Here is a 22,185-nt window from a genome sequence, read left to right as displayed (position 1 = left end):
ATTAAACAGAACCTATGCTAGAGGACTAGAACAAGTTGAATGAATGCCAAAGAGCAGATAGAGAAGAAAGCCAACCAACAAGAAAACCCTAGGTAAAAGAGTGAAAACAACCTACAGAATAAACTAATTAAGAAATCAAATGCCTGGACAGCAGCAAAAAATAATGAGTCATACTAGGAAATCTGGAGATATGGCCCAGTCAAAGGAACAAACCAATATTTCAAACAACATACAGGAGTTGAAACAAATAATTAATGATGTTCAAACAGATATGCAAAATCATGTCAAAACTCAAATCAATGAGTTGAGGGAAAAGATGCCAAAAAGATAAAGTATATAAAGAAGACACTGGGTGAACATATAAAAGAACGCAAAAGCTTGAAAAAACAAATAGCAGAACTTATGGGAATGAAAAGCACAATAGAAGAGATGAAAAACAATGGAGACCTACAAAAGCAGATATGAAGAGTGGAAAAAGGATTAGTGAACTAGAGGACAGAACATCTGAAATCTGATACACAAAGAACAGAAAGGAAAAAGAGTGGAAAATATGAGCAGGGTCTTAGGGAATTGAATGACAACATGAAGTGCAGGAATATATGTGATATGGGTGTTCCAGGAGGAGAAGAAAATGGAAAAGGTGAAGAAAGACCAATTGAAGAAATAATCACTGAAATTTTCCCATCTTTTATGAAAGACATAAAATTACACATCCAAGAAGCACAGCATACCCCAAACAGAATACAGATCCAAATAGACTTACTCCAAAACACTTACTAATCAGATTTTCAAATATCAAAGACAAAGAATTCTTAAGTCAGCAAGAGAATAGCAATTTATCACATACAAGCAAAGCTTGATAAGACTATGTGCAGATTTCTCAGCAGGAACCATGGAGGCAAGAAGGCAGTGGTGTGATAAATTTAAGATCCTGAAAGAGAAAAACCGCCAATCAAGAATTCTGCACCTGGTAAAACTCTCCGTCAAAAAGAGGGGGTGGTTTACATATTTTCAGACAAGAAGTCATTGAGAGAGTTTGTGACTAAAACACTGCCTCTACAAGAAATATTAGAGGGAGCACAACAGGCAGATAGGAGGAGACAGGTGAAAGAGGTCTACAAAAGAATGTAAAAGTGAAGACTATTAGTAAAGGTAAAAATAGGAAAACAAAAATAAGATATGACATGTGATGGTTAGGTTCTGGTGTCAACTTGGCCAGGTGATGGTGCCCAGTTGTCTGGCTCTGACCATTACTGAAAGCATATTTCATGTCTGGTTGATTAACCAGAAGCTGGTTTATTATATCATTAGTCAGTTGATTGGAGCTATGCCTGATTACATATGATTAATTAAAGGCATATCTCCTGCAAATGAGATAATTCAATCAGTTGGGTTTGATCAAAACAATTGAAGACTTTTAAGGGAGAAGACAAATTTATCACTTCTTCAGCCAGCAAGCCTCTCCTGTGGAGTACATTGAGAATCTGCATTGGCATTGGCAGCTTTACAGCCTGCCCTATGAATTTCGGAATCTTGTACTGCCAGGATTGTGTGACTCAACTTTTATAAATCTCATATTTATAGCTATTTCCTGTTGGTTCTGTTTCTCTAGAGAACCCTGACTGATACAGCTTGGTAACAGCAGTGGTTTTTGAGAAATAGAATCTTAAAAATGTGTTGTACAGTTGGTTTTCTATTCTGATTAGTCTCAAAGGCACTAATGACTTTGTTTCCAATAATCAAGATGACACCAAAAAAAAAAAAAGAGGGAAAACGGATACTGTTTTTCTATTTATCAGATTGATTATTAGCCAGAATTCAACATAGTCTATCCAAATAAGTATTTCTGAAAACCACTCAAATAATAAACCACACACAGTGAAAATAAATTATATTTATAGATGACACTGACAGTCCATGGCATAAGTTGGCCATAAGAGATATGCAAAATATCACCATTTGAGTCTGCTAATTGTACACTTATATAAAGCAACACTCTGGGTGAAAGTGTTTTTGACACCGTAATGGAGTTTTGTGGAGTTAAGAGGTATAATCACATTGGCTGGTTGTTGTTAGATATGCTGGATACAGTTATGAGGGAAAGAGATGAGCTTAAGTTCAAATTTGCAACTTAAGAACTATGTGAAAGATGTAAAAATTTCCATGTGAACCCTGAAAGAAAACATTGTATTCTGTGGCCACAGATTTGAGAGCTCTGAAAAACAAGATCCAGAGTATCATTGCATGAGAAGCACAATTACTAAATTCTCAGCCTTGCAGAATGTCTGTTGTTAAAGTAGGGTCTTTGATTGAAAAAGAGTGGGATCCTGAAACTTGAGATAGCAACAGATGGCTTGATAATAATGGCAAGGGGGACATGGAAACTCTGGATTTTGCAGTCTTTGCTAGGTAGACCTGTAATCATTTGTCATGAGAAAACAGCTGCTCCACCTCCAGCCTGCCCTGAGGAAAAAGCTACCTAATCTCCACCCTACCCTGAAGAAAGAGCTTCCCAATCTCCAGCCTGCCTTGATAAAATGGCTTTCCAGTCTCCAGGTCACCCAGAGAAGTCTGTCAACCAACATCCACCTAGGGAGATTAACCCTTCAGTGCCTGCTAAACCTGTAACCACCTCCCCTGGGGAAACAGTATTCATTTCTCTGTCTGGAGTGATTAATTGTATTTCACCAGATGAAACTGCAATGCAATGCCCTGAAGTAACTGGCTTGAAAGACACTTCTAATTCTTTTCATGACCACCCACACCACCCCTTTACCCATCAAAACCTAAAACTAGACTAAAGTCCCAACAGGCCCCAAAAGATAAAGTCCAAAGTGTGATCCATGAAGAGGTATGCCATACTCAAAAAGAATTGCCTGAGTTTTCTAATCCATATGGGCAGAAATCAGGGGAATATGTGTGCGAATGGATACTAAGTGCGTGGGATAATGGCGGCGGGAATATAAAGATGGATCAAGCTGAATTTATTGATATGGGCCCACTAAGCAGAGATTATGCATTCAGTGTGGCAGTTTGAGGGGCTAGCAAGGGTGTTAACACTTTGTCTGGATGATTGGCTGAAACATGGATCAAAAAGTGGCTGACATTACCTGAGGTTGAAATGCCAGAACTGCCCTGGTATAATGTAGATGTGGGGATCCAGGGACTTAGGGAGATTGGGATATTAGAGTAGAGTTATCACGGAAAACCTGGTAACACACCACAGTAATGTCCAGAGGACACGTCTTTCACCAGGACTTTGAGGAATACAGTTGTGAAACTAGCTCCATTTTGTGTCTGAAGAGCTCTGTAGTCACCCTTCTTTGAAGGTCAGATATTACTGTGAAAACTGCTGTCACTGTGCCAGAATCTTTAAACACAATGTGGGATAATTGAATCCCAAGCTGGCAAAAGCAATATGGTGACAGTTAATCACCATAGACAAGGAAGACATGACTACCATAATGGACAGCAGACTCAACCAGTAGTCAAAATAATCTGACTCTCAGAGACTTGTGGCATTGGCTAGCATAACACAGGGTACCTAGAAGTAAAATAGATGGGTAGTCTACTATCCATAAGAATCAAATTCTTATTTGAATTGTATAAGCAGAAGAGTTCTAAGTCAAGTGAACAGAAATCTAATTTGAATTGCAAAAACACAGAGTTATGGTCCCTTAATCAATTCCCAGACTTGAGACAGTTTACAGACACAGAACCCCTTGAATGAGGAAAGGGCTAGGTATATTTAAACAGGGCATCTATGATATTGTCCAAATTTACTCTACTAACCTTCCTCCCAGCCTTCCTCTGGAAACCTATCGCCTTTTACCAGGGTGACAGTACACTGAGAAAAAGAAAATGATCAGATATTTTTGGGGTTATTAGGCACTGACTCAGAAGTGACACTATTTCCAAGAGACACAAAATGTCACCCTGGTCAACCAGTCAGAATAGAGGCTTATGGAGGTCAGGTAATCAATGGAGTTCCACCTCAGGTCCATCTCACAGTGGGTCCAGTGACTGAGGACCCATTCTGCAGGAATTCCAATGCATAATTGGAATCAACATACTGAACAACTGAAAGAATCCCCAAATTGGTTCTCTGACTCATTGAGTGAGGGCTGTTACTATAGGAAAGGCCAAGTAGAAATCACTAGAACTGCCCTACACAGCAAAGTAGTAAATCAGAGGAAATACTGGATTCCTGAAGGGATTGCAGAGATTACTGCCACTCTTAAGGACTTGAAGGATGCATGGGTGGTGATTCACACCACATCCCCATTCAACTCTCCAATTTGACCTGTGCAGAAAACAGATGGGTCTTGGAGGAAGAGAGTGGATTATCATAAACTTAACCAGGTGGTGACTCCAATTGCTGCTGCTGTTCCAGATGTGGTATCATTGCTTGAGCAAATCAACACATCGTCTGGTACCTGGTATGCAGATATCGATCTGGCTTTTCTCTCAATATATATTAGTAAGGACCACCAGAAACAGTTTGCATTCACCTAGCAAGGGCAGCAGCATACTTTCACAGTCCTACTTCAAGAGTATATCAACCCACGAGCCCTGTACCATAACCTTGTAAGCAAGGACCTTGATTGTTTCTCCCTCCCACAAGACATTACACTGGTCTATTATATTGATGATATGATGTTGACTGGATCTAGTAAGAAAGAAGTAACAACTACTCAAGAATTATAAGTAAAGCATTTGCATGTCAAGGATGTGCAATAAATCCAATGAAAATAGGGGCCTTATACATCAGTGAAATTTTTAGGTGTCCAGTAGTGTGGGGTATGTTGAGATACCCCTTCTAAGGTGAAAAATAAGCTCTTGCATCTGGCCCCTCATATGATCAAAAAAGAGGCACAATACCTAGTTGGATTCTTTGGATTTTGGAAACAACATTTTCCTCATTTTGGGTGTGCTACTCCTGCCCAATTACAGAGTAACCAGAAAAGCTGCTAGCTTTGAGTGGGGAACAGAAAAAGAGATAGTTCTGTGATAGGTTCAGGCTGCTATGCAAGCTGCTCTGCAATTTATGCATATGATCCAGCATATCTGATAGTGTTGGAAGTGTCAGCAGCAAATAGAGAAGCTGTCTGGAGCTTCTGTTAGGCTCCTATAGGAGAATCATAATGCAGGCCCTCAGTACTTTGGAAAAAAGCCTTACCATCTCTGAAGATAACTACTCTCCTTTTCAGAAACAGCTTTTTGGCCTGCTACTGGGCCTGCGTAGCAGCTGAATGCTTAACCATGGAGCACCAAGTACCATAAGACTTCAACTGCCTATTGGTGTTGTCGGACCCACCAAGCCATAAAATTGTGTATTGACAGCAGCATTCCACCATAAAATGGAAGTGGTATATAAGAGATAAGGTTTGAGCAGGGAAGGCACAAGTCAGTTACATGAGGAAGTTGCCCAAATGCCCATGGCCTCCACTCCTGCCACATTACCTTACCTTTCCCAGCCCAGAACTATGGCTTCTTGGGCAGTTCCTTGCAATCAGTTGACTGATGAAGAGACAACTCAGGCCTGGTTTATTGATAGTACTGCATGATATGCAGGTACCATCCAGAGGTTGATAGCTGCAGCACTACAACCTCTTTGTAGGATATCCTTGAGGACAGTGGTGAGGGGAAATCCTCCAAGTGGGTGAAACTTTAAACAGTATACCTGGTTGTTCATTTTGCTTGGAAGCAGAATTGGCCAGGGGTGTATCTGTATACTAACTCATGGGCTGTTGCTAATAGTTTGGCTGGATGATTAAGGACTTAGAAGAAACATGATTGGAAGATGAATGACAAAGAGGTCTGGGGAAGGGGTATGTAGATAGATCTTTCTGAGTGGGTAAAAAACTTGAAGATATTTGTGTGACTGCTCATTAGAGGGTGACTTCAGTAGAGAAAGGTTTTAATAATCAAGTGGATAAAATGACCCATTCTGTGTATACAAGTCATCCTCTTACCCAAGCTACTCCTGCCACTTCCCAATGGGCTCATGAACAAAGTGGGAATGGTGGTAGGGATGGAAATTATGCATGTGCTCAGCAACACAGGCTTACACTTACCAAGGCTGACCTAGCTACAGCTACTGCTGAGTAGAGCCCCAAATTCAGTCCCCAATATGGCACCATCCCCCAACATGATCAGCCTGCCTGGTGACAAGTTGATTACACTGGACCATTTCTGTCATGGAAGGGTAGTGATGGTTCTAACTGGAATAGACACATACTCTAGACATGTGTTTGCATTCCCTGCATGCAATGCTTCCACAAAAACTATCATCCATTTACTTACAGAATGTCATCCAAAATCATGGTATTCAACACAGTATTGCTTCTGAACAAGAAACCCACTTCACAGCAAATGTAAGTATGGGAATGGGCACAAACTCATAGAATTTTCTGGTCTTACCATGTTCCCCATTGTTCTAGTTTGCTAGCTGCTGGAATGCAACACACCAGAGATAGATTGGCTTTTAATAAAAGGGGATTTATTTTGTTAGTTCTTCAGAGGAAAAGCAGCTAACTTTCCACTGAGGTTCTTTCTTATGTGGGAAGGCACAGAATGGTCTCTGCTGGCCTTCTCTCCAGGCCTCTGGGTTCCAACAACTTTCCCTGGGGTGATTTCTTTCTGCACCTCCAAAGGCCTAGGCTGAGCTGCGAGTGCTGAGATGAGGTATGCTGAGCTGCTGGGCTGTGCTACTTTATGCTCTCTCATTTAAGCTCCAGCCAATTAAGTCAAGTGTCATTCATTACAGCAGGCACGCCTCCTAGCTGACTACAGACATAATCAGCAACAGTTGAGGTTCACGTACCATTGGCTCATGCCCACAGCAACAGAACTAGGTCCCTTCACTTGGCCAAGTTGGCAACTGAATCTAACTACCACACCCATTATCCAGAGACAGCTGGGTTGATAGAACGGTAGAATGGCCTTTTGAAGACTCAATTACGGATCAACTAGGTGGCAATATCTTTCAGGGTTGGGGTGATGTTCTTCAGGAGGCTGTGTATGCTCTGAATCACTGTGCACAGTATGGTGATTTATCTCCCATACCCAGGATTCACATGTCCAGGAATCAAGGGGTGGAAATGGGAGTGGCACCACACGCTATCATCCCCAGTGATTCACTAGGAAAATTTTGCTTCCTGTCCCTGAAACCTTAAACTCTACTGGTCTACAGGTCTTAGTTCCAAATGGAGGAGTCCTTCTTCCAGGAGATACAATAATGATTCTATTGAACTGAAAATTAATACTGTCACCTAACCACTTGGGGCTTCTCATACCTCTGAATCAACAGGCAAGGAAGGGAGTTACTGTACTGGCTTTGGTGATTGATGGGAAATAGGACTGCAACTACACTGGTACTAAGGAAGAGTTTTCCTAGAATACAGAAGAGCCCCAGGGTGTCTCTTAGTATTACTATGCCCTGTGGTTAAATTCAATGGAAACCGGCAACAACCCAATCCAGGTAGGACTACTAACGGTCCAAAAACTCAGGAATGAAGGTTTGGGTCACCTTACCATGCCAAGAACCATGGCCAGCTGAAGTGCTTGCTAAGGGTAAGGGAGTACGGAATGGGTAGTGGATAAAGTAGTAAAAATATGAACTACAGCCGCATCACCAGTTACAGTAACAAGGACTAGTACTACTATGCATTTCCTCCTTGTGTTAGTATGAGTGTGCTGGTTTGAAAGGATGTATGTCCCCTAAGAAAGCCATGTTTTAATCTAAATCCCATTTTGTAAAGGCAGAATAATCCCTATCCAATACTGTATGTTTGAATCTGTAATTAAATCATTTCCCTGGAGATGTGATTTAATCAAGAGTGACTGTTAAGCTAGATTAGGTGATGACATGTCTCCACCCATTTGGGTGGGTCTTGATAAGTTTCTGGAGCCCTATAAAAGAGGAAACATTTTGGAGAAAGGAAGAGATTCAGAGAACAGAGCAGAACAACATAGCCACAAGAAGCAGAGTCCATTAGCCAGCAATGTTTAGAGATAAAGAAGGAAAATGTCTACCGGGGAGTTTCATGAAACAGGAAGCTAGGAGAAGAAGCTAGCAGATGATGCCGTGTTCACCATGTGCCCTTCCAGATGAGAGAGGGACCCTGACCGTGTTCACCATGTGCCTTTCCAGGTGAGAGAGAAACTCTGACTGTGTTCGCCATGTGCCTTCTCACTAGAGAGAGAAACCCTGCACTTCATCGGCCTTCTTGAACCAAGGTATCTTTCCCTGGATGCCTTTGATTGGACATTTCTATAGATTTGTTTTAATTGGGACATTTTCTCGGCCTTAGAACTGTAAACTAGCATCTGGTTAAATTCCCCTTTTTTAAAAGCCATTTCTGGTATATTGCATTCTGGCAGCTAGCAAACTAGAACAACGAGAATGTTTGTTTTTGTACATAAAGCAAATGTCTTGTTTTCTTCTTATCACATGATATAAGCTGTATTGTTTATGTTACAGTATTTAAGTTATAGGATATCAAGTTTAAGAGTTAATGTTACCTAAGGACTTGCACCCTATTCTGGAGAGCTTTTAGTGTGTTTCTGGTTGTACACAGGAACCTAAGTAGTGTTAGGCAAAACATATGTCTGTTGTTGTGTTCTATTTAGAAATTAAGCATGTTTAAGGGTGATGTGCATAGCTGCAAGTTGACAAAAAGTAGACTGTGATGGTTAGGTTCTGATGTCAACTTGGCCAAGTGATTATGCCCAGGCAAGCACTTACCTGACCGTTGCTTCAAGGATATTTCATGGCAGGTTGATAAACCAGAAGGTTGGTGTATTAAGTCATCAGTCAGTTGACTGCATCTGTGTCTGATTACATCTGTAATCAACTAAGAGTGTCTCCCACAATGCGATAATCCAATCAGGTGAAAGCTTTTAGGAAGAAGAGAGACTCTCACTGTTTCTTCAGCTAGTGAATCTCTCCTGTGCAGTTCATCCAGACCCTTCATCAGTTCCTCCATCTTCACAGTCTGCCTGAGTTTTTGTACTCTACCATTCCCACAGTTGCGTGAACACCTTTATAAATCTCTCTTTTACAGACCACTCCTGTTGGTTCTGTTTCTTTAGAGAACCCTAACACACACCATATCAATAAATCAAATTGGAAAAATCACATGAGCATCTCAATTGATGCAGAAAATACATTAACAAAATTCCAAATTCTTTCTTGATGAAAGTAGTTCAAAGTTTGGATAGGAATAGAAGCAAACTTCTACCAAGTGACAGTGGGAATATAGGAAACAAACACAGCTAACATCATCCTCAATAGGGAAAGACTGAAAGCTTTCCCTCTAAGATCAGGAACAAGACAAAGAGGACCACTGCCACCACTGTTATTCAGTTTTGTGCTAGAAGTTATAGCCAGAACAATTAGACAAGAAAAATAAATAAAAGGTTTCCAAATTGGAAAGGAACTGCAAACTCTCACTGTTTGCAGATGATATGATACTACATGTTGAAGATCCCAGAAAATTTACAGCAAAGCTACTAGAGCTAATAATAATTACAGCAAAGTGGCAGGGTATAAGATCAATACACAAAAATCAATAGTGTTTCTATACACTAGTATTGAGAAATCTGAGAGAGATTCAAGAAAAAAAAAATTCCATTTACAATAGCAACCAAAAGAACAAAATATTTAGGAATAAATTTAAGTAAGGACACAGAAGACATATGTAGAAAACTACAAGAAATTGCTAAGAGAAATCATAAAAGACCTAAATAAATGGAAGGGCATACCATGTTCATGGATTGGAAGACTAAATATAGTTAAGATGTCAATTCCACCCAAATTGATTTATAGATTCAATACAATACCAAGTAAAATCCTAACAACTTACTTTGTAGAAATAGAAAAACTAAAAACCAAATTTATTTGGAAAGGCAGGGTGTGCCAAAAAGCTAGAAACATCTTAAGAAAGAAAAATTAAGTGGGTGGTCTCACACTACCTGACCTTAAAGCATATTATAAAGCTACAGTGATGAAACCGCATGGTACTGACATAAAGATAGATATACTGACTAATGGAATAGACTCCAGTGTTCAAAAATAGACCCTCTCATCTATGAAAAACTGACCTTTGATAAGGCAATCAAGTCAACCTAACTGGGACAGAGCAGCCTCTTCAATAAATGGTGTTTGGAGAATTGTATATTCATATGCAAAAGAATGAAAGAGGACCCATATTTCACACTCTCTACAAAAATTAACTCAAATAAATCAAAGACCTAAACATTAGTGCTAAGACTATAAAACTTTTAGAAGAAAATGTAGGGAAATATCTTATAAATCTTGTGAAAAGAGGTGGTTGCCTAGACCTTACACACAAAGCATGAGCGATGAAAAAAGAAATAGATAAATGGGATCTCCTCAAAATTAAACACTTTCGTGCTTCAAAGAACTTTGTCAGGAAAGTAAAAAGGCAGCCTACACAATGGGAAGCAATATTTGGGAATCACATATCAGATAAGGGTTTAATATCCAGAATATTTAAAAATATTCTACAACTCAACCACAAAAAGACAAATAGCCCAACTATAAAATGGGCAAAGGACATGAACAAATACTTTTCAGAGAAGAAATACAAATGAGTAAAAGGCATATGAAAAGATGTTCAACTTCACTAGCTCTGGGGAAATACAAATAAAAACCACAATGAGATATCATTTCACACCCACTAGAATGGCCCACCTATAATTATACATAAGAGTTACTTCCAGAAAACCTCTTTTGTTTCTCAGATGTGGCCTGTCTCTCTCTCTTTAGCCCAATTCTGCAAGTAAAATCATTAACCTCCTCCGTATGTGAGATATGACATCCAGGGGTGTGAGTCTCCCTGGCAAAGTGGGTGACAACTCCCAGGGATGAGCCTGACTGTGGCACCGTAGCACTGACAGTGCCTTCCTGACCAAAAGGGGTATGAGAAATTAATATAATAAGGTATCAGTGGCTAAGAGAGTTTAGATAAAGCTGAGAGGCTATTCTGGAGGACAATCTTATACAAACTTCAGCTAGATATTGCTAATTGGCATAGTTTACCAAACCCCAGCCAAATCATTCCTATTAACCCTCTATCTGACACCCTACAAAAGTTATATGCACTAAATTTACTTTTCAGAAACCTAAGACCTTCAGATGGTTCCTAGGTCAGATAAGTCCTGAAACCCAGAGGTGCCAGTCTCTCAAAGAACATCAACCAGCTCCATTCCCCTAACCATATTGTTAGCACATCTTTTCAACATGAAAAAAGTAAGAATGGGCATAATCCAAATATTCCTAAAGATTGGGAGAAAGGATCAAAGGAGGAGGCGTTATAACACAGAAGTTAGGATTTAACAAATGAGTATGAATACTGAAGCATTATATTGACATTTCTTTTTTAGTCTTCAATATCTTGGAGTGGCTAGAAGGAAAAATTTGAAATTGTGGAACTATAACACATACCAAACTTTGAAATCTGTTCTATGACTACTTACTAAAATGTACTTTGAAATTTATTGCTTTTTTGAATATATATTTCACAATAAAAAAATAATAAATAAATAAATAATTTGTATAACAAAAGAATAAAAATCATATTCATTGACTTTTTGCCTCTATAATTCAGGTTCTAAATTAACTTGAATATCTGTTGACATGCAGCAGTTAGCCTTAATCAATACTGGGACTCACTAAATTTAAACAAGATAATCCCTGTACTCTTGGGGGAGTTACTAAACATAAAATGGAAGGCAAAAAGTTACTTCTCACCTTAACCACTGAAACTACTGGGATTGTATAAATGATATGGCCATACTACCCAATGCCTCCAAATGTCCCTTAACAGGTATGCCAATTTGAAGTGATTGTGTATCCCAGAAAAGAGTGTCCTTTAATCCTCATTCAATATTGCTGGGTAGGATCTTTTTTATTGTTTACATGGAGATATGACCCAATCAATTGTGGTAGTAACTTTTGATCTGGTAGTTTCCATGGAGATGTGTCTCTACCCATTCAAGGTGGGATTGCTTACTAGAGCCCTTTAAGAGGGAACCATTTTGGAAAAAGTTTTAAGAACTGACAGAACCCACACAGTCAGAGATCTCTGGAGATGCATAAGGAAAATATCCCCAGGGAAGCTGTGTGAAATGAGAAGAGAAAGCTAGCAGACATTGCCATGTGCCTTTTCAACTGACAGAGATGTTCTGGACCCATCGGTCTTTCTTAAATTAAGGTATCTTTCCCTAGATGCCTTAATTTGGACATTTTCATGGCCTTAGAACTGTAAATTTGCAGCTTAATATATTCCCCTTTTTAAAAGCCACTCCTTTTCAGGAATATTGCATTCTAGCAACTTTGACAAACTATAACATTGGACCCAGATGCTCTAACCCAATGAATAATAAATTTAAATTAAATTATGTTTTTGGTACTTACAGTCAACTTGACAAAACAAACCCTGTAAACCTTCCTGCCCACCCCCTCCTAACTGAAGTTTAATTTATATTCCACAATATAAATTAAAACAATGAAACTATGGACAGGAAAAAGCAGTTTGTGAAGATATTTTAACAACTGACTATAGCAGATTTACTTATTATTGTAATTTATGTTAACAGAGGGATTTACAACATTGTTATAACTGAATGCTTATATCTTATTTATAGCTCTTAACCTGTAGCTTGTTTGTTTAGCTTGTTTCCATTTATTTACTTATTATCTTCTATTAAAATAAATTATTTATGACACTGTCATAATAGGTAACTATATGTTGGGCACCTGGCTTTGTCAGATATTATAGCCCCTTTGTTTAGCTTAGTTCCTTTACTTGCCATCTTATGTTATTAAGCCTATGTGTTAGCTTGTGTTTTATAATACTGCGGTTCTAAACTGTAACCTAATGTTTACCCTGTCTTCCATCAGTCTGCAAGAGTTTCTTGGACCCATGCTTACATATTTCTAATTGATCATAACTAATCAATACCTGCCAACATCACTATCTTCACCTCTCTTTGTTTAAATTCTATAAAAGCTATAGGCTCTTGAATTGATGCAAATGTTCTAAAAAATTATCATGATGATGAATATACAACTACGTGATGATATTGTGAATTACTGATTATATATGTAGAATGATCATATGGTAAGAATGTTTGTGTTTGTATGTTGATATGTTTAATAAATAAATTTAAAAAACTATAGGCTCTTTAGACTCCAGTCTCCTTACAGGCAGCTATGTGATAAAACTCCTTCTCTCTTTGAAACCCTGGTATTACAGAATTGATTCCTGTGCACATCGGGCTGCAAGCCTATTTTGTCTGGCAACAACAGAATCTTCAAGGAAATTCATTCTACAAAACCTTTTTAGCGTGGGGTAATTACTTTCACTGTTTCTCCATTTAAAAGTCCAATCTTGTCTGTTCTTAACCTGGAAAGAATGAATGGAGCCTTCCTCTGATTATTACTTAATGCCAGGTCCCATTCATTAAAGCCCTTTTACCCTTTATTACTGAAATTACTTCTTCCATCTAATCAGAAACTGGAAGTATTTGCTGTTATGAACTTGCCTAGTATGTTCTATTCAGTGATTATTTCAGCAACCTTTTGGCTGCCATTTGCCTTCACCTTTGAAGGGACACAATTCACCTTTAACAGGCTACAGGCTATCCATGGGGTATTACAAAGGCTTTTCAGGTAAACTCTAAACCTCATCCTATTTCCTCCAGGAAACAGGAATGACATTACATGAATGACATCCTCCTCTGAGGAAATTCATTTTATACACTCATTTAGGACCTACAAACACTCACAAAAGAGCTCACAAAAAAGGGATGGGCCATACCCCCTGAAAAAGCACAAAGCCCTGCTATTACAATAAAATATCTGGCATTATTAGGCCAGTAGAGGGCCACTCCATCCCCTACCTTGTCCAGAAACAACTATTGACTCTCTCAGGACCATGAGAGAGATGCTCAAGGCCATTTTCCTGGAAGAAACCTATAAAGTTTCTGATCAATTACCAAACAGCCATCTAAAAGTTTGCCAGAAGGAGCGTGAATGAACCTGAAAGAAAAGAACAAGTGGGGGTGCTGGATCTTCAGGAGATCAAGCCACACTCACTAAACTTTCTATGAAAAATGAAGAGTATGGGCTTCTTGGAGCCCAAAAAGATGATGCTGCAGGAGGTTAGCAAGGTGCTGACCAAGCACAGCTGTAAGTCAGACCTGAACAATACTGGTTGTTCTGCATGTGGACAGAGTGTGTAGACTACAGTGGCAGGCTCTCTCAGTATTTAGTGAGGAGGAAATATAACACCTCCGCAGCCTTCAAAAACACTGCCTCTAATGAACAAAACAGCTTCAGCTTTTTAACAGGCTTCCAGGAGGCATCTGAGAAATGGTCAGGTCAGCCACTCAACCCCCCAACTGGGTGACACTGCAAAGACTGATGTGCTTCCTCTGCCTTTTTCCTTCTTTCCCTCCTTGTTTGGGGCAGGGGGGTGAGGAGGGCATATGGCTTTATAGAAATAAAGACAATTTAAATGATAAAAAAAGAAGTTCAACCACTTTTAGGTCTTTCTATATACTGGAGACCACTCATTCATCATTTATCAATTTACTTAAGTCTATTTATGCTGCTACTCATGAGTCAGCCCACTTTTAATGACACCCTTTATAAGAGGCTCTAGAAACTGTCCAAATTGCCATACAACAGCTACTCCCAAAGACGACTCCACTACAGAGGCTTTAACAACCTACCCTCAGGCCTCCTAGAGTCTCTGGACAACCCTTGTTTTGTAAGTGTCTCGGGAGTTTCTGGTACAAGAAACTGCTCTTTCACACAGTACTCTAGGCCATTAGAGCAAAAATTGCTAACTGCTTATTGGACCCTGCTGGTTCTCAACTGTACATTGTACCTTGTCATGGAGGCAGCACCCTACAGGCTAGGCACAGCCACAGAAGCCTCCTGGCTAAAATAAAAATGGCATCTTCAGGTTTAATAAAGCCAAATGTGGCTATCTGGGAATTCCTTTTGCAAGAAGAGGCAGCTGCCCTTTGTCCTCACTCCCTTGCCAGATGCAGTGAGACAGTAGAAGGATACTCCTCTCTAGTACCCACAGGCTACCTGGGGAGATCAGTGAGCACAAATGACTATATGTCTTACTCTCTCTTCTGCATCTATCACTCTTGGTTTATCTGTCGTTTGTACTAGACAGTTCTCACCCAAGTTAAGAAATAGAACATTGTCAGTGGGCCACAGGGTCCTCTTGCTCTGCTCGCATTGTGGTGTGAGTCAATTAAATCCATCCACTGAATTCCTAACCTTTTTACTGAACTTTTCTGTTCTAGAATTTCTATTTGGTTCTCTTCCAAAACAGCTGTCTTTTTTTTTTATGTTTAACTTCTCTGCTGAAATTTACCTCTCTGAACATAGTAACCATAGGTGTTTTAATGTCTTTGTCTGATAGCTGCAATATCTGAAGTCCTCAGGAGTCTCTTTATATTGTCTGCTATTTATCTTGCCAGTTTTTGTTCAAATTCTCTTGTCTCCTCTTATGCTTAATTATCTTTGAGTATGTGCTGAACATTGTACTTGAAGAAATAGAAACAATGCATAACCTAGGGTGATATTCTCTTTCTCCAGAAAGGACTTTTCATTTACTTCCACCAGATGCCTGGGGGTACTAAACTGTAGTCTATGGAAGAACCATTTTAATTTCAGTTTACCCTTATTCTTCAGTTGCACATTTGGCAATCCACCCAATGTGTGAGGATTTATTGGGCCCCCATCCTTGGTGGATCCTGCTTTCTAACTTTTGTCCCCTAAGCTGTCAAAGTTCTGTTCAACTCCTTAGCTGCCTTTGAGTAAATTTCTCCAGGGCAAAAATAGCACCAAGTGGTCAGCTCACTGCTTTGATTTCTACCATCTCTGAATCTTGGCCCAGAAATTGTTCACTCTCTTTTTAGCTCTCCATGTTATCAAATAGATTTAATATATACACATATTCTAGCTTTTCTAATTGTTCTTCACTGACAATGTGAATTACATGGTCTGGATTTCCAGAAGAGAAGCAGAGTTGCTTCTTCTTCAACTATATAATATATTCTCAAATTTCTCTGGACATATTAATTATACTTATTCCAATCTCTTTCATTAGGTGTTACTTTTTTTTGTTTGCTAAGCTTAAATCCTCTCCTTTACAGAGTTAGTTTTGTTTAAATGTTAAATTATTCCTTGCTGTGTACGTATCTTTGTGTTTGGGAATACCAGTTTGTTCACACATTTTGAATGCCTCCTTCCCCCACAGGTAGATGATACTATTTCTGGTTAGGAGTTACTTCCTAGATTTATCATCCTAAACCCCACTTTCACTCTCCAGTGCCTAAGAATCATTTTTCTATTAAATGTCCTGAAAACTGAAAGGCTTCATTAACTTTGGCAAATGCTCACATTTTGTCAAATATTCCTCAATTTTTCCTGAGTTGGGACTTAGAGAGGACTTGAATAATGGGTAAATTAAAAAAAAGTAAGAAAGAATGCAGTTGTGAGAGGAAATTGCAGGTAGAAGAAAGAATATGAGCATAGACCAGGAGACAGAAAAGCAATAGCAGATGAATAAATATACTGGGTAGTCCAGAGAGCTGGATTTCACTGGGAAGGAAAGGAAGAGAGGCCACTGGAGATGAGGATAAAGAGACAAGTTACTGCCCGGAGTACTGCTGACTGTATGCCAAGAAGCATTCACATTCTGCATGGAAGCAAAGAGAGGCCAGGGAAGAATTCTGAGTAGGAGAATGGCACGGTTACTCGGTCTTCCATGCAGAGGGCCTGTCCAAAGTCTCCATACCTTATGGTGGGCCTAGGAGACACCCGGGACCAGCAGAGGCTTCCAAGAACCACATACCACTTACCAGAAGGAAGGGGCCATCTGGATGGTCACAGGCTTCCAGGGCAGATGAGTATCTTGGTAGGGAAAAGGAAGCCCATTCCTGCCCATCTTCTGCTCTCCACACTTTGATGGATCCCCATTCATCCACAGTGACAACTAACTGCTGCTCAGGGTAGGCCACCAGATTCACCAAAGGAGCAGGCTGCCAAGCGCTTGACCAGATCTCAGTGCCCTGGGCAACAATAAAATGAATATAACAACTCATATCTGTATCCTTTCATTTCATATGCAAATATCATTTTTGTTCATTCAGCCAATACATATTTATTTGTGCCTACCCTATGCCAGGCTCCACCTATACGCTGGGGATACACAGGTAGAAAGGACATGAAGCCTTACCTTTACAGAATCTACAGACACCAAAATAGAATTTTGTCTTATATCTAGAGTCTTAGATATAAGAAGAGCAGTAATTTAGTGTGGGTGTCTAGGAAGACTTCTTAAGGTTGAAGAGCATGCATTAGCAGGACTAGGAACGAGCAAAGAAAGGCACCACGCATAAAATGGCTTGGAGTGTTAGGGACATGTAAGTGGTTACCCACAGATGAACTGAAGAGTGAGGAGGAGAAGAGAGGGTTAGGCTGGATCAAGAGGCTAGGTACACCTTGACACATCACGTCCCGAATCTGGGCTTCTAGCCACTACACACTGTTTGCAGCCTACAAAGAATTTTCACATGTATTTTCTCACTGTTAAAAGACAGGCAGGAGTGGGAGGTGCAAGGGTAGTTCAGTGGTAGAATTCTCGCGTGCCATGTGGGAGACCTGTGTTCAATTCCCAGCCCAGGCAGTTCCTCACCTAACCCCCCTCAAAATGTAACAAATGGTTCTGCAATAACTGGATAGTCACATGGAAAACGAATGAAATGTGACCCACACCATACAGCATACACAATAAAACAAAATTAAAAAGGCAGGCAAATTGAAGCCTATAGATGTAAATCAACACATAGTTTATGTTACATAAATGGTGTTTGCCCTACTAAGAATAATTCCCCTTCTCATAATATGGCCCCAGCCGGCTGCCACGTGCCAGCCCTGGGAAGGCTTTTGACCAATCACAGGCCACCTGACACCAGCCAGGTCAATTCAATATTCTGTTCTGGAATTTTTTAAATTGGCATGGAAAGATAAAGAGCCTGGGTGCCACTACACCTATGATATGTAAGACAGTACCTTAGGGAAATTGTCCACTAACATTGGTTTTGAGTTTCCCAGAGATCCTGTAGTTATGTTTCTTTCCAATTTTTGGTGATTATGATCTTCTTTTTCAATAATTTTTTATCAAGCTCTCTTCAATCATGCTATATCAGTATTCCTTTATTATTCCACCCTCCCCCCTCGGTTGATTTTTACTGCTTAAACAGTCAAAACAACTAATTACTAGTATAGAACTTGGTAGTAGAACTTGGAAGTAGACAAGTAACTCTCAAAAGAGATGTAGAATATTTACAAATGACTAGTGGTATGGAAGAGGAGTGAGAAAACAGTAACTACTTTCTAGGCTTCAGAATGGGCAAGCAGCAGCCAGTGAACTGGAGTGCTAAACCATGCTAATCAAATTATGGCTGGTGGCCCCCAACTCCAAATGTGTGCTGAAGGTATGAGAATGCTATGCCATGGGATGTCAGGACATGGGGCAGACTTGTTTCTTCACATGGTACCAGTTACTCAGATGCACATAAAGGACAAACTCAAGCCCTAGAATTCTCCAAGGGTCAGAGAATAAAGCATGGCATGGAAAACCAGGTAACAAATGAGTATAGATAACTAGTGTAAAAACCAGAGTTGAGTACTGTAAGTACATAGAAAACTAAGCAAATTTTAAAAACACACATGGCTATTAATCATTAATAATTACTTATAATTATTATTATTAATAATAATTCAATACCCTATTATTCCCTAGTTTTGGGAACATGGTTTCCTCTAGGGTTGAAGTAGGGGTGGAGCACTACTGGTTTTAAAAATGATCTTTTTAGGACTTTGACCCCTTAAAAGATGTAAAAGTATAATGTTAGCAAAACTGCAATCTCTATCACTCAACTGTAGGATGACTGCAAAGTTTGCCATGCTTTTAGTTATTTTCTTTTTAAAAATTGTAATGACTTTTTCAAGTGAGTATTTTAGAAGTTTATTTACAAACATCTTAGATACAAAAATTTAAATATATCTTCAACAAACTGAATCTGATAGTATATTAAAAGAATGACGCAGACAGCAACACCAGGGCCGGAGGAAAAAGCTCACCACCCCAATACGTCCCCTCCCAAGTCCCTAGGGACAGCAGAGAAGATTTGGCAACTGGCAAGCATCCCTGGGCATGAGAAGGGTCCCTACCACCCACCCTGCCTTATCTGCCCCACACCAGGCCTGGCTGCCTCGGGCCCCAGCTGCATTGAGTGGAGGAGGAAGGGGCAGAGGAGGGTGACATTAGGGACCTGGGCAGTGCCCTCCATGCCCAGGGGATGAAGATGCTGCTGCCAAGGACAGCCTGTACCAGCAGCAGGCCCTGAGTCAGACTCTCCCTCAGTTGTTGGAGTCTGTATGAGAGCATTTGGAGCCTGGCTGAGGTGGAGGCCCTGAAGTGAGGTAGGGGCCTGAGTGATAGGCAGCTAGTCAGCCAACAGGCTATCTACTAGCATCTGCAGGGACCAGGATACCTGGGTGGGAGGCCACGAACCAGGCTACTGAAGCATCAGTGTCCTCACAGCCCACATGGACACAGTAATCCGGCACTGTGCAGGGCAGTTGAGTGGCTACATCATTAATGGACATACCAAGGCCATGGTTGCATGTTACCCTGGCAATGGGCTGGGGTATGTGCAGCATGTTGACAATTCCCATGGCCACAGGGCGCTGCATCACCTGTATCTATTACCTGAATCAGAACTTGGACATCAAGGTGCATAGTGGCCTGCTACAGATCTTCCCTGAGGGCCGTCCTGTGGTAGCCGTCATCGAGCCACTCTTTGACTGACTGCTCATTTTCTAGTCTGTCTGGCGGAACCCCCATGAGATAAAGCCAGCCTGTGCCACCAGGTATGCCGTCATATCTGGTATTTTGATGCGAAGGAGGGGGCAATGGCCAAAAACAAGTATCAGCTAGCATTAGGACAGAAAGTTGTCCAAGTGCCCTTGTCAGATCCTATTCCACCACCTAATGGCCAGCTGAGGAGCTGTCTGGACAGACAGTCTGTCTGACTTTGTGAAGGCCCCAGAACTCTTACTGCTGGGCTGGAAGCCCATCCATCTCTGATGCCTGCTCCTCTACGTCATGGTTGCTGCTTCCACTCTTGCCTCTGTCGTACCTGGTGTTGAGGGCACTGTCCATCCTCTGAGAACCAAGGAGCTAGGGAGACCTCTATATCCCATGATGGGGGCTGGGGCTGGGGTTGTGACCTGAACAGGAACCAGCATTGAGGGTTATCATTTCTGGAGCTGGGGGCTCTGTCTGGTTGTACCCCCATCAGGTGTGGACAGATGAGAGGAGGCACTGCCATCTCTTACCAGGAGGCAGGATTTGAGGTTGGGTGAATCATGGCCTCTTGCTGGCAAAGGTCTGTGGAGGGGTGTTCCTTAAGCCCCCCATTCCTCCAGCTTGGAATGTGAAGTGACTCCCCAACCCCTTTGGCCATGGCACCTCTCAGACTGGGCTGCCGCTACTTAGGCAGGATAAGAGGTGCTGGGTGGGGCATGAGTATAGAACTCCTGTCAGCCGAGAAATAAAACTTTACCTCAGAGCTGCACACACACACAAACACACACACACACACACACACACACACACACACACACAAAGAATGATGCGCTAGTAAAAACAAGAAAGGATTATCCCACAGATGGAAACAAGATGAAAAAAATCATAGCCAAAACCCAACAATTTTAGGACACTACATTTTAAAATTTAGAAGAAATGATAATTTTCTAGCAAAATATAAATGATTCAAACTTGACTCAAGACAGGTTAATTAAAAAAAAAAAGTTATACAAGAAACTTAAAAAGGTCAGTAAAAATCATAAAGGAGACAAAAGGTCCAGACAGTTTACAAGTGAAATCAATATAACTTTTAAGAAATAAATAATTTCTATACTGTTTTATTATTTCAGATTATTAAAATATGTTAGAAAGCTCTCTGATGTGTTTTGTAAAAAATCACAACAAAAACTATAGACAAATTTAACTTATGAATAGAGATGAAGTTTTTAAAGTATTTCTCAGAATCCAACAAACAGTAAAAGAACTATAAGCTGGATCTATCAAGGCTATCTTTGATGCAAGATTAGTTCAAACAATTTATTACATTTCCAAATTAAAACTTGGAAGTCATAGAAAATAATCAATAGATGCCCAAAAAGGACTGACACATTTTGCCAAATTTTAGCAGTCATTCCTGCTTTAAAAAAAACTCCAAGTAGATATTTACCAGATACCAAAAGCAAATATCAAATTTGAAAGAGAAAAGCCAAAGCCACATCTGAAAAAGAATCAGTAACAAGACAGGGTGGCCCGCCACTATTAATTATCACTATTAATTTGGAAATTTTAACTAATGGCTAAGGAATTGAAAGAATAAATAAAAATAACAGAAAATTTATGATGAAATTATTATAAGCAGGTGATATGATTATAAGTGTAGAACACCTAAAATAGGAGACTCTATTCAACTCGGTAATGCGTGATACAAACAAAAAAATCAGTAGTTTTTCTTCATACTCATGATATAAAGACAGAAAAAGAAATAGAAAAATATTCCAATTATAACAGCAACAAAATGCAAAAAGCTAGGAACAAATTTAATTTAATAAAAGGAGTATAAAGGGTATCAAAAATTTTATGAACCAATGTTAAATGAGGGTTGAAAAAATTCAAACCATGTTTCTCAATGGGAAGACATCATGAAATGTCAATCGTTTCCATAGTGATTTTTAAATGGAATACATTGCAATCAGAATACCAATTTGATTTGTTTGAAACCTCAAAACAATGGTTCCAAAGTTCATACAGAAGAATGACTGTTAAAGCTCATGAAGAAAAATCTGAAAAAAACAATCAAAAATACAACTTGGCCTACCACATATTCAAAAGTTTTACACATTTTATTTTTCTCAAAACAATAGCCATTCAGATAAATAAAACAGAAAAGTGAGTTCAAATACAGGTCCAAATATAAATGAGACTATGATATTTAAAACAGGCAACATTGTAAATAAGTAGAGAAAAGATG

General features: G+C 39.8%; 1 protein-coding gene across 4 annotated transcripts in view; it reads right to left on the bottom strand.

The window, feature by feature from the left end:
* The window catches only part of LOC143666105 (F-box/WD repeat-containing protein 12-like), a 109,033-nt gene that overhangs the window by 62,276 nt on the left and 24,572 nt on the right, over window positions 1-22,185 (bottom strand). For all 4 annotated transcript variants that reach the window (XM_077139592.1, XM_077139595.1, XM_077139601.1 and 1 more), the window contains exon 5: window positions 16,921-17,130. In XM_077139592.1, coding sequence (XP_076995707.1) covers window positions 16,921-17,130 — 210 coding nt within the window. The remainder of the gene's footprint in view (window positions 1-16,920; window positions 17,131-22,185) is intronic.

The sequence above is a fragment of the Tamandua tetradactyla genome, chromosome 2 (assembly GCF_023851605.1).
Source record: "Tamandua tetradactyla isolate mTamTet1 chromosome 2, mTamTet1.pri, whole genome shotgun sequence".
NCBI lineage: Eukaryota > Metazoa > Chordata > Mammalia > Pilosa > Myrmecophagidae > Tamandua > Tamandua tetradactyla.
This window is presented reverse-complemented; position numbering and strand designations above follow the sequence as displayed.